Source organism: Argentina silus (genome assembly GCF_951799395.1).
Source record: "Argentina silus genome assembly, chromosome: 3".
NCBI classification, from domain to species: Eukaryota; Metazoa; Chordata; class Actinopteri; order Argentiniformes; family Argentinidae; genus Argentina; species Argentina silus.
The window spans coordinates 18871313-18885287 of NC_139657.1; the positions used below are offsets into that span (position 1 = coordinate 18871313).

At 42.3% G+C, this 13975-nt stretch overlaps 1 protein-coding gene across 6 annotated transcripts in view; it reads right to left on the reverse strand.

The window, feature by feature from the left end:
* Nucleotides 1-125: 125 nt before the first annotated feature.
* Nucleotides 126-13975, reverse strand: part of mical3a (microtubule associated monooxygenase, calponin and LIM domain containing 3a) — a 43590-nt gene continuing 29740 nt past the window's right edge. For 4 of the 6 annotated variants that reach the window (XM_083666728.1, XM_083666731.1, XM_083666727.1 and 1 more), the window contains 7 exons: nt 12196-12246; nt 11062-11169; nt 10098-10191; nt 8173-8223; nt 2871-2970; nt 2500-2573; nt 126-2361 (listed from right to left, as the gene is read on the reverse strand). In XM_083666728.1, the coding sequence (XP_083522854.1) occupies nt 2177-2361; nt 2500-2573; nt 2871-2970; nt 8173-8223; nt 10098-10191; nt 11062-11169; nt 12196-12246 (663 nt within the window). In that variant the 3' untranslated portion in view covers nt 126-2176. The remainder of the gene's footprint in view (nt 2362-2499; nt 2574-2870; nt 2971-8172; nt 8224-10097; nt 10192-11061; nt 11170-12195; nt 12247-13975) is intronic. The other 2 variants (XM_083666730.1, XM_083666729.1) reach the window with 2 other exon arrangements.

Genomic DNA, 13975 nt, shown 5'->3' on the forward strand with positions numbered 1-13975 from the left:
TCAATGTATTTTTCATAACAGCTGAGATAAATGTAACAATCTAACTTCATAACACTCCTACAGTGACTAGTCAAGATCAATATATCATTATAAAAAAAATCAAAAGAGAGACATCACGCGGGCCATTTAAAAGAACAACTGCATCGTTTTATTGCCATTTCAGCATACATCCAACACCCTATGCATTTTAGCTATATGAAGCATTTACATACCTTTCATGTGTCAACATACAGTTTTAGAAATTAGGATTCATTTTCTTTACATATGATACATTTTTGCACACATGTTAATAAATATCAATAAAATCTGTCAAACGTATCACACACCATCTAAACAACAAGCCTTGAAATTGTGTAACTTTTTGTATTCACAGCTCTTTTTAAATTCTCACACACATTCTCACTGTGTGTATCTATACAGCAAAAGGGTGACCAACCATAGATTTACAGTTTGGCAGAAAGGCTATCAGGGTTCAAATGCCAAACAGACGTACGTGCTCCATGCTCCTGTGACTGAATGAAAGTAGCCAGGCAGGTTTAGAGCATCTTTGCTCCTCTCCTACACGTCTGCTCATCATGACTGCAGTAAGAAGACCTGTAGTATAAAAGGATTTTAATTATATATAAAAAAAAAGAAAAAAAGAAAAAATACAAATTCACCATTCTCCAGTGGCATACATAAAAGTCTGAAATAGAATACCTCACAACAGTAAACATTGATCTGAAAACTGTTGAGTATTGATACTGAAATGAAAGGCATCTTGCTCCAGAGTGGGTCATCATTATACTGTCTACCTCAACCCTATGGATAGTGAAGCTAATGGGCTGTGTTTGAGTATTGTGGTTCACCCCTTTGATATTGCAGCATTATCCACTGACACAACTGTCTTGTGGCATTAGTGAGTGATCCATGTTTTACTGATATCTTACCTTTAAGAGAGAAATCAGTTTATTTATGATACTACTCTACGATGTTACACGATTATGCAGTAAGATACTGTTACTGTATAGAAATTCCAAAAGACACTGCCTGCTTAGATCGAAACAATTTGACTGTACTTTTTTTTTTTTTTTAAACCACCGACACTGCAATGTCAATGACCATTAAGTAAACCAGGAGACCAAGAGATGTGTCAAGTGGGTTGCTGGTGTGTAAATGTGTCAATACATCTATGCTACAGGCTAACTACTCACACCAGCACAAATTTCAGAGTCTAAGACAATGTACACAGGATATTCTTTCTTTATGAGCCTGCAGACTCCATTTCTGACACACAATGGCTTTTGGGTGATGGAGTTTTCGGTTTGTTTTCTAACTGTCAATGTCAATAAGAGAGGACAAGTGCAATCCATTGAGCCTCCGGACACTCTCTTCCGTGAATGCAGGAAATACCAAAAAAATAAGAAAAAATATTATAAATACACAATTAAAACTAAGTGACCAGATTTGATTGATCATAAGTGTTAACTCATTGTGACTCTCTGTGCAAAATAAATGATGGGCCTTTCAGAGTCTCATCCTTAAAGGCTTCTCAGAGTGTGAAGCTAAAACAAAGGAAGTCCCTCCCTCCCCCAGTCAGCAGTCACCATAGCAGAGGATGTTGGGAGGTTAGGTTGAGACAGAGGATGAGTGACAGACCAGAGACCGTGGTCCACTCATCCCATTGCCGCAGAGAAACACCTCTGTAACAGACTTTACAGTCTTTTCTTATGTTTTCTTCTACACATTTATACACAGAAGCATGTATCATACAATTCCTTTACATCAGCAGGACCTAACCTCTTTCTTCCCTTTGCATGATCTAGATTCAAAGAAATCAAAACATTAAAACATTCTCCCAATGGAAGATAGGTTGCCTGTTCTAAAAGAGAACCACTCGACTTATGATGTAGTTTCAGGCTGCCGTTGACTCTCCTAGTCCTCTGAAAAGGAGACAGTGAGGTGAGGTGAGCAGTCTACGTAAGTGATGAGACCTGCCTTGAGCAGGGTGGATATGTAAACGTTATAGACCGCTCAAACGGAAGAGGACCAGGCAGCAGCCATGAGGGAAGAAGAACCACACACATATTCTCCGCTGAGGGTCTGAGAGTGGGACCGCGGCCTCCACTGAACCAGGACAGGGAAGGTGCTCTTGGGCTGTATCAGGGTCTGATGGTGCGTCTCTCCGTCTCTCTCCTCAGGCCCAGTTGAGGTTGAAGCCCTTGGAGAGCATGACGGACTCCAGGTCCTTGTCCTCCTCCTTCTCCCTGAGCCTCTGCTCCTCCAAGAGAGCCACCAGGGAGTCCCGCTGCTCCACCACCTCCAGCATCTCATTCAGGATCTGCTTCTCCTCCGCCAGCTCCACCTCCTTCTTCAGGTGGTCTGAGGGACGAGAGAGGGAGTGTAAAAGAGAGAGAGTTGGTGAGTGTGTGTGAGGAAGGGAGGGAGGGAGGGAGAGAGAGAAAGAGAGAGAGAGAGTATGGGGAGAGGAGAGAAAGCATTCAAGATGGCAGTTATCACCTTCGATAGCCATGCGTTCCCTCAGGTCCTGTTGCAATCGGCTCTGACGATCCTCCAGCTCCAGCTCTCGTGCACTGAGAGACAAGACAGGAGAAAAGACATGAGCACAAAGAATAGAGCTACTTCATTTAGATTAGATATATGTATGTATGTATTACTTAATTAATCCCCATTTCCGACAGGGAAATTCAACTGCCAGAGAGACCATGGCATAATACAAAACAGTAAACTGTACAATAATAGACAATAACATTCATACCACCTGGAGTGCTGAATTACTGTATGTACTTGAATGTGCCAGACTTTCTACATTTTGAAGAACTGTGACCTTTGTTATAGAGATTGTGACATAAACACAACTATGTACTCACAATATCATCAGCTCAGACTCGTAGCGCACCAGGGCATTTTTCTCCTGGACCAGTTTAAACCATTCTTGCATGAGTTTGGGGTCGTCTTTCTTGCCCATCCCTGGAAGAAGCACAGAGAGGGGAGTGAGACAGCAGGACAAGAGAGGCTGACAGAGGGACACAGACACAGACTGACACAGGCAATGGCAATGACAGCCAAGCTAGGATGTCTTAGTTGCGGTCGGGGATGGTAAGGTGGGGATGGGCCGTGCTGACTGACGACCAATGAGGTCGGTCTGGCCATGTGGCTCACAGAAGATGGCGTGGAGGTACAGTCTCAACTTTGGTAATGCACAGGAGAAACCGGTGTTGCAAAGTTGAGTTTGTGTTACTAAATCTGGACTTGTGAGACACGCTGCTCTGTACCATGGTTTCAGTCTCTTACAGAGAGAGCTGTATAGGGGACAGGCAACTCGAGTATTACACCACTTTGAACCCATGAACTTATGGAAATGATACATTCCTACCAGCACAATGAGCCACCGCCAGCAGCATAAATACATCCTGTCAGATTGTATTCATGGTGAAAGTTTCATAAAAGCCCATGAATTATTCTTATACCCCTTATAACTTCAATTACTGGGTCAAATGGTGGTGGGAGGATGATTTGTAGTGAAGCTCATCCAGTTATTATCTATTAGTCTCCCTATGGGGACAAGCCTCTACTATTGTCATGCATTACTGCAGTCATGACCAATGCGGTCGGGGGCTGGGCCCCCTGGAGGCCACAGACTTCTCCTCTTGTGCCGTCGTAATTGTACATAAGGCCAGTCGATGGCATGCTATAGAGAACAGGAAGTTTGCAACGCATCCTTTCTGTCTGTCACACGCAGGTGGAGCCAAGCGGTTTGAATGGGACAGAGGGGGGCAAACCTGGATGCAGCATGACTGACGTACTTAGCTGGAGGAGTGGAGGCTCTTGCAAAACGAAAAGGAAAAACACAGTGCACACATAAATCGCATGGCTGTGGTCTCGGGCGCTGGCTTTCACTGATTTAATAGACAAGGACAGAGAGAGGCAAAGCAAGTTCCTCAGACAGAGGAAAACATGAACAGAACAGGACGAAGACGAGGAGAAAAACAGGTTGATTTGCTAACTTATCCAGCAATGTGCTTTTTCCCTCTGCCTCGTCCACCACCCCTCAGCCCAACGCTCCCAGCACACAGGAGAGAAGAGCCACAGTTAGCAACTTAACACAACAAAACAAACCAGCCTGAAAACCAGATTTCCCACACACACGCACGCACACGCACACACACACACAAATGCACACGTGCCACATGGATCGAAAGGTTTCTCAAGCGATTTCACACAGACAGATGTTAAAGACTGTAGACCAGACGACCCACACATTATTACTACTCTTGTTTTGTCTGCACAATTTTAACAGGCCTCACAAATTGTGGATCTAAAATGCCTTGAACCACAAACTCGCCTCTAAGCTATCTGTCTCAGAGGCAAATGAGTCTAAACATTCTCACACAGTGGAGAGGCTACAGTAGAGCTTTGAAGCAGCCTTTACACACGCTAGAGAGACCGGACCAATGAACCGTGCCGGTGATCATTCACTCCCATTAGTTGAACAGCAAACAGAGAGGACATGCTGATGTTGTTGATCATCAAACACACATTCAAGCAGAGTAGTTTCCCCCTCGCTGCAGCTACTTGGAATGATGAATAAATCAAAGGCCAATGCCGATGTTAAACTCTAGATCATGTGTCTAAATGAGGATATGTTGACAACAGATATGTTTATGACTCGGGTTGACAGCTCTGTAATGTGTTAATCTCATAAACATGTTCATCTAATGAACGAGTGGGCGTTTGCATAACGCTAGATGGTTGATTCAAGCCACACAGGCAAAAGGGTAATTCTATCTTTTACACTTTGTAAATGAGAGATGTGGAGAAAAAGGCCATTACAATACCATTACAACTTTAATATGTGTGGCTCCTATACCAGCACAGGTTTAATTTATTTCTGAATGGTCCTATTCTATTCAAATGCAAAACTGAAACTCCTAATTTCAATGAAGGCGAGGTCCATCAAACGCATAGAGCTTTCCTGTCCCACAGCCGGCCCCTACCCCTATGCTCCATTCCCCCTACCTTTCCTGCAAGTTAGGGTTAAATATCAACCTTCCATAACAGTTTCCAACATATTGAATGTGTAGTGTGATGTACCATAGTATGGCAGATACAGAACTATGCCATCCTGGGGAAATCTACTGAGCCTGATCACACAAAGGGAGAGGAAGAGGAGGAGGAGAAAGGAGAGGAAGAGGAGAGGGAGGAGTTCAGGAGACCAGGCAGAGGAGGAGCCCTGCTTGGCAGATATCCCGGCGGCTGCCGTGGTAACCTGCTGCAGTGACCAGCGGCAGCAGACGAGGCGAAGTTACGTTACCTTCAGGGGAACAGCAGGGGCAGAAGGAGATAGGTCTTCGGCGAGGGGTCCCGACAAAGGGCTCACCTTCCACAACATAGGGAAAGGAGTGCCAAGGAGTGGGGGAGTGGGGGAGGAGTAGGGTGAGGAGGGAGAAATGGAGAGGGGGAGGAGGAGGAGGAGGAGGGAGAAGTAATAGACATAGAGAAAAAAGTGTAGAAGAAGACAAAAAACGTGGGAAGAGGTGAAGGAGAGGAAGGAGGGAAGGAGGGAAGGAGTAAGGGAGGGGGAGATGAGGAAGAGAGAAGAGTGAGGAGAAAATCAAAAAGAGCCGAGAGCAGTATTAGGGGGAAGTGAAACTGAAAGCATGTGGAGAGGTGACAGAGATCAGCTGTGTGTTGGGAGGGAGAGAAAAAAGGGAGTGAAAATACAAAGGGCTGGAGAACAGGAGGCGAAATAATCCTCTTCTTTCATCTTTTCATCAGTTGTTGTTCGAATCATACCCTTCTGAGTGAAGCTAGCCAGTATTAGGTGTCTGAAGACATATAGTGATATGTGATACAGCCACCTTTTCAATGTCAGTGGAATTTTACAACACTAAGTGTAAATTGGATTAATCTTAATAAAAGGGTTTTTATTCATTACTGGAGCTTTACATAAATAGAAGAGAACTGTTTCCCTCTTAGATAATAGATGATAATTATTCCATCTTTGAAGATTTCTGCTCTTCTTCCAGGTAAACAGAACAACTCAATTTTAACTGCAACTCATATTTGTTGATGGTGTGGCAACTTTTGAAGTGCAAATTAGTATTTCAGACCAACTGTGTGAACTTCTAAGAGAAAATTCTCAGAGAAAATGAAGTAATTGTGACTAGTGGCTATAGAGATAAACACTATACATGAAACAGAAACAGAAAAATAGATAGAAAGTCCTAGTGTATTAAGAGGAAGAGCCTTCTATCCACAGGAGAATGGAACCAACGGTGGGAAGGAGATGGGGGGGGGGGGGTCTTGATAGGACGAAACGTGAAAAGGGAGTGCACCAATACAGACAGGAAACTGACAAAATGTTCTGAACAGTCTGGGGTGAAAGAGCTGGGAGAATGGAATGCTGGGTAATTACCACAAGGGACTATCACAGAGGAGAGGACGAGTGCAGGAGTAACTGCCAGGTAGAATAACTCCCTACTAAAACAACCCTAGACTACGTATGAAAGACTGCCTGCTCTAAATTTTTAGCGCAGTAATAATGCTTCCACCTCATATAAAAATGCAGTTATGAAACACCTAAAAGTATGTCATCATTGAGATTCAGTGAACCATGAACCTATTGTATTACATAGAGGTGATTGAAGTAATAAATGGAGTGAGTGATAGACAAGATGTGTGTGTCACTGTGCTGCAGTCAACCACCGGCCAAAAGTGAGCCAAGGAGAGTGTCCTTCTTTAGCTTTTGGCGCCCCCTGAAGGGCTCTACGCACATAGCCATGCTGGTCAAGCACATGTCTCCAGAACAGCTTACGTATGTTGCAGAGCAGACGTTATGATATGTTAATGGTCAATGGTTGCAGAGCATTCTGCCAGAATAATGCCAGTCCATATCACTTCACCCCACATGAGATCATAGTACCAGGCTAGACCCCCATCTGAGGGGCACAGACAATGCATACAGTCTGCATAGTCTCCACACAGCCCAGATGCTACACACCACTCACATTCTCAATTCAGCTTTGAGTATCAAACCAGTCAATGTCGACTCTCAAATGCCATACATACTTACCTTGTGTAATGGGTGGCCCAGCTCATTTGCTACTATCAACCTAATGAACTACCTTGAAGGCGAATTAGATCTTTAGTCTTATGTGACCTTGCAAGTAAGCCTATGCAGAGTCTGATGAATCACAAAAGACTGTACGCCTTATCAAGGGAGAGATGAGTCCTTAATAAGGACATGCCTATGATTGTGATCAGAATATTTTGGGACAGTAACAAGGTTGATTTGCCTCGGCATTTCTAAACAACACTCCACGCTATCTCCTGCCGAATGGGTGACAACAACAGCAACAGCAACAACAACAACATGGCTGGACAGTCAGCAGCACTGAGATGCACAGTCTACTACAGTAACGTTACAGTACAACAATCACCACCAAATATCACATCCACCCTGGGTCAGACAGACAGACGTACAATCTGTTACTGTTGAACAACCACAGTCTTAACAGGACGGCTAGGAGGGGGTCAGGAGGCACAATGACACTGCTTCTCAGCACAGACACAGGTTAGGAGGTTATGCAACTGAGCAGGTATGGGAGAGTGAGAGAAGCCAGAGCTGCAACTACAGGACACTACTAGGCTACAGCACACAGCTCTATGGGGGAGGGGAGGACTAGTCAGGGGCCAGGGTAGCAGTTTAGTTGGGTTCAGTAGGGAGCACACTACTTTCCAGTTTTCCTCTGTTTGGAGTATGTGTGTGTCTGTGTCTGTGTGTGTACTGTGTGTGTGTACTGTGTGTGTGTGTGTGCGTGTGCGTGTGCGTATACATGCGTGTGTTTTTACATGCATGCTCGATCTTAGCAAGGTGAGTATTAAACTCAAATCAAGCAAATCACATTATGTAACCAATGCACTAATAGGTACAGATATTTGAGTACAAATAGTACCTAAGTCAAACGATCAAAGAACATCTTAAGAAGACAAAATTAGAGAAGTGTCTGATCTCTCGGACTATGTGTCTGTTTGAACTGGAAAGATCAGAGGGGTGAGTGGAACTACTGCGGCAGGGCGTGTAAGGGAGACAAGCTCAAGTAGTATAGGGGGAAAGACAGGTGGGGTTAGCTGTTAGTTAGTTGGAAGCGACAGATTTGAAATACATACCGCCCAGATGCAAGTCCAGGATTTCACTGTAATTAGACTCTCCCCAATAGTCTACAACAGGGATATATTAGAGATATGAGTTATTGCACACACACACACACACACACACACACACACACACACACACACACCATCTGCAACAAGAGGTCATGCATGTGCTTGCACACATACCCATACACACACACTACAACCACACACAGTACAGACGGACATACAGTACAGTACTCACCACAATACTGTACATATGCAGTCAAGTACACATATTGCTTGTACGTAGATGGCTACATAGATTTGCTGTACTATTATGCACTGCCTCTGTATATATGATACACATTAATATGTAACAGCAGTAGCTCTGGAGTGGCACAACACCTCTTATAACCACATATCTCACTCCTCTGATAAAGTGATGTTTAAGTACACTGCATCATACACAAGGTGCAATGGGTTTTCATTTCTGGCAAGTATTCCTACTAAAACAGCAGTAAAATGTAATCATTACCAATATTTTTTGCCTATGGACCAAATGTAGGTTTGGTATCAGGGATAGCAGTACAGTACATAAAAAAAAAAGTAAAATATGTATCCTATTCCTACTCTGGCTTGAATGAGAGAAACTGGTACATAAGGCCATGTGGACAACCACAACCAGTGTGAGCACACACAAATCTATGTTGAAACACACATTCTCCAAATGGCATGCAGCTCAGACGATGATGAACAGAAATGATAGTACAGAAATCAAATGTTCAGAGATGGATAACGTACGAACGAAACGGTGTTATATTGGCAACAACTACAGTAAGTCTAATACCTGATCTTCTTTTGTGTTGTTTTGGAATAGTGTAAGTACCTTTATACAATCCTTTAAAAGAGTAGATGGTAGAGAGAGATTAAAGGCATCCTCACACACTCAATTTGAATACGAATTTGATTGGGGGAAAAAAGGAAAGAAGCCTTGGAAGTAAAAAAATCACTGGGTTAAGAAAGTAGAAATAGAAACGATAGACGGGAAGAGTTGACACCCAAACTGCAGGTTCACTCCAGTTGTCTTGTTGTTGGGTGTCTAGAAAATCATTATAGCCAAGTTATGAACCAGCATTCGCCAGTTTGTGTAATGTTCATTTCGTATAGCAAGCAGCATACTAGTAATAATGGATTATTTTGTCGACACTAAGCCACTCAAAATAAATGACGTGATTGACTTCATGCAAAAAAACCACATGACATGATCTTCTCTTTCTATTCTATTCCTCAAATGCTCCTGAGCCCTATAAAAAGCTAGCAAATTATATTTTACAGTATGATTTGATGTAGATAGAACTCCTGAACTTACACTGTTTGTAGAACATCACAGTAGTGTTTTGCATCAAGCAGTTACTGATCAACATTGACAGCATGTACTGATCTGTGATAGTCCCTTGTTTTCACACTGAATACATCGTTGAGAAATGTAAAAGATACAGCAGATCAACAGGGTTGGGATGTTATGCTCTCAGGCCTGGCATAAGCTGAATCACTGATCTGCACTTGAAGTGAGGTCACTGCATGTTTAGTGTAGTTTAGTATAGAAATATACAGTACAGCTACATAGATGTACATGACACTCTTGAGAACAGTAGTCTAGAGTTAATTCAGTGGCCAAACTGGGCCCATGTTTACATATTTAGTATTCTGTAATTATCATTAAAAAATCATAATGTTAATATTCCCTATTGTCTCTTAATGTGGATGCGCAAAACTATCTTAAGAGGGTAATCCCACTAAATGATAGGCGACGTCTGTTCAACTGGGAAACATGTACTTACAATGATCTGAATGCATAATCTCCAAACTCTTTCCCCCATCCTAACATGAGAACCTCTGACCAAGCCCCTGATGTGTTCCACCCAATCAGAATGAGAGAAAGTGACAGTGACAGGTACCTGCTTCCCCTCGCAGGGCTTTCTCCACGGCCACACCCCTCTCCTCCAGTTGTCTCTGCTTTTCCTCCACCTGTTCCAGCTGCCTCTGGATGATCTGAGTGAGAACAGAACGACAATTCATACAACACACACACACACACACACACACACACACACACACACACACACACACACACACACACACACACACACACAGAGAGAGTACACTCACACAGAGTACACTCACACAGAGTACACTCACACATAATACAAGCCTCATGGCCTGACTGTATATGAAAGACATTCTGAAAGAACTGATCTAAATGTCTTCTCAAACTTTCAAGATGTGTTCTCTTTAGAAGTTTTCATGAGCAGGAACACAGGGTGCATTGCTAATTAGTGCTGTCTTGATCTCTGCATGGGGTTCGGTTTTTGATGATCTTCAAAAAGAACAGATTTTGGAAAACCATTCACAATTAAAGTGGAATGTAATCTGGTGGTTTTGTTGTTTTCATTAGTCAATAGTAGAAACATCCACAAAGAATCATGCTTCAAAGTTAAGATATCTTGCTTAGAATGCCTGCTGTTCCAAATTGCCTATTTGAGTGAAATTCAACCCTCTGCCTCCCACATCCTTCTGTTGAACACAAGAGCTAATGTATGCTGCTCTCTGGGAATCACTAGCAAAATAGAGCAGGGAAAAAAGTCTGGTCTGACATATTTTTACTGATTTTGACGCAGATACTTTTCTTGGAAATAAACACAGACCTCGCGTTTCGACAGCTATGATGCAGCTGCACACGAAATGAAGATAGTTCAAGATGTATGCATTGTGGATTGACCAGAAATACACATGAAAATCGATTTAGTGTAAACTTCCCCTTAAACAGCAATCTCAGTTAATCAGTTGGGCACTCCTGTGATGAATCCTGCAAAATCTTATTGTTTCCTTTTTTCTGAAAGATAATTTCCTTTGGCTACTTACCTGTGCTCTGTGTAGCCTCTTAAGCTCCTCCTGCTTGGCCTGTCGCCGGGCAGCTTTCTGAACTCTCTTTGTCAGCTTGGCGTTGAGCTCCTCCTCTGTGTAGGTTTTCTATGAACGCCAAGACGATATAAAGGAACATGTCAAAGGTCTTATTGGCCTGTAGAGATGTTCCCCCAGGCTCTGTGGGATCCACAACCTTCACGGTTGATACAGCGGAACCCCTCTGTTTCACAGCATGTTTTCTATAGGGGAAATACAGGTTCACGCCTACAAGTCTGACTGATACAGTCTATTGGCAACCACAATCTATGAAATCATAGGATAACTCAATAGAAAGTACCTGTGCCTCTCTTCTATGGGAGATAGCTATATCTTTCATCCCACAGTGGGAGTCAAAAGCAAACTGGTGTTCCATTCTGGAGGGGACTATGATACGATTATTGGTTGCACCACAGACTACCATAGAGCACTAATGGAGCTAATCAACTTTGAACATACAGTAAGTAGGACAAGGTCCTGAGACGGGTAGGTAGGGATCTAACACACAAGGCAACTAACACATCTGCTCTAACACAGTCTGAAGTTGTCATCACAGGTGATTTTTAAAGAGTTATTACTAATTACTCCATAGACAGTCATAGGCAGAACATTCTGGAAATGTTTCTATCATGTATGTTATAAGTTAAAATTGTAAGTTTTGTCCTCATTTAGTCATTTAACTGCCATATAAAGCTGTAGCAACGCAGGGAAAGAGACAGTAGTATACAGAAGGAGCAGACTTTAACAGAGACAGGTAGCTGGATTCTGATAGCTGATCCAATAGCAGCACTGGAGGATGGATAGTGCCACAGCGATAGACAGGTTAACATGGGACCAGTATAGACAGAGTTACAGCACTGGCGGACGTATTGGACAGATGTCATTGTCACCAGAAAAGTGCAGAGTGCAACAGGTTGGACCTCCAGCAGAAGGGGGAGGGGGGGGCGCTGTGGCATGGCTGTGACATGCATCTGAAGAGTATGATTAGTTAAACAGGGTGAACGCTCTGGCGAGATGGACGGAGAGGAGGAGTTAGGGTGGTGGTGCAACGGCGCATGCGCAGGGTGACGTGGCCAATGGGTATGTACACACTACCTTTGTGGCGTACGATCTCTTGAACGCCAATGCGTGTGGGACATAAACAGACTTAGGGAGACAAAACATAAACAAAAACGAGGACAACAAACATAAAACAAATGGAATGATTAAATGGGTTAATGTAATGTTAAATCAATCAACACAAAAACTAGCCAACATCTTTGAACCAAATTACTGGTATAATCTAACAGGCAATGTTAAAGCCTCCCACCAACACATAGATGAGGTCATTGAGAGTGCAGTGATGAGTTGGGAATCAACATTGAATTATCATGAATTATTCATACACCATTCAGAATAAACAATTATATTGAAATAGACAGCAAGGACCCCATTAGATGATATTAACAGAACAACACAAAACATTAAAATAGACCCTAGATCTGCACAGTTAAACTGTCAGAATAGTCTGAATAGCAAGAACAAGTTGGGCTACCACTATTTTATCAATAAGTCATTAAAACAATGTACTATTCCACTTCACATAATAACTATCAGTATCACAAGAACAGTACGCACTATCACACCTCTAGAGAGCTACATAAACTAGACAGACAACAAACCACAGTAAACAAGTCTAAACTTGCTAAATAACTCCTGATATTCCTTGTCAAGCATCACAGGGCCAGATAAGCAAAACATTAAGAGATTTATTGTGTACTGGGAGTGCACTGTTGTCTCTAAAACATGTCCTACAATACAGTTATTTGTACAGCACCATTCAGACTGCAATCTGCATGGCTGGGTCCAAAATCCTGGCTGAAGTCAAATACGCTGAACATAGTTGTCAAGCTCATTATTTAACAAACATGTTCATGACCATTGGCAAAAAGATAACAATGAAAACAGAATGAGACTCATTTCCTTTTCAGAGCTGCTTTTGAAAGTGACTGAAAGGTTCTAATGATTAATGCATGCCTCTGGCCCTGAGTTCCATCTACAATATGAACCTTCACAAACACAGAGCACCAGGAGTGGACAAAACACTTTTGAATTCAAACAATTTCAACATAATGGATGCAAATGAATTCAGATGAGTGGGACTCATTTCTGCAGAGGATTCTGTTTTTCAAAGACATGATTTACATCACAAGCAGAAACCAATTCAATTCAACTTCCCCCCTCAGAAGTTGCCTCAGTCCACTCATAATGTAGACTGACTAATACTTTTCGACTTTGCCCACAGACATAGAATAAGATGAAAATTAAATTTGTAGTCAGTGAAGAAGCTCTCGACTGGATTAGCTACTTTTATAATGTAATTTTAGGTTGGGTTTGGTGTGTGTCTGGGGTGCCGGATGATAATAGGAAAAGCACAGACAGAAGGTTTTAGGGGACTACAGTATCAGATCATGGCAACAAAAAGTTAATACATACAGTAAACCCTCTGATTATCAGGAAAAATAAAATTGTATATGTGAAGATTATAGGAGGTAAAAGTTGAGGTAAACCATAAATCAGCTAGTATTTGAATACATAAAAGTTAACTTCATACAGAAAATTATAAACACAACCTGCAAACCTTGAAAGGATTATCGACATTCCTTCAAGCTATACATTTCTCAGTAAGCCTATGTCCTACTAAATTAAAATCATCTTACATAAGCTGCAAATCCATAATCGAGAGACAAGTTCTCATATTCAAATGAGTCCCATTCAACATTAGAATTTTGATACTTGCTTGAAATTCAAAAGTTTTTATCCCCACTGTTGCACCCAATGCAATACCTTCTCTTTATCTCGGTCTCTGCCTCTATCTCGTTCCCTCTCCCTTCCT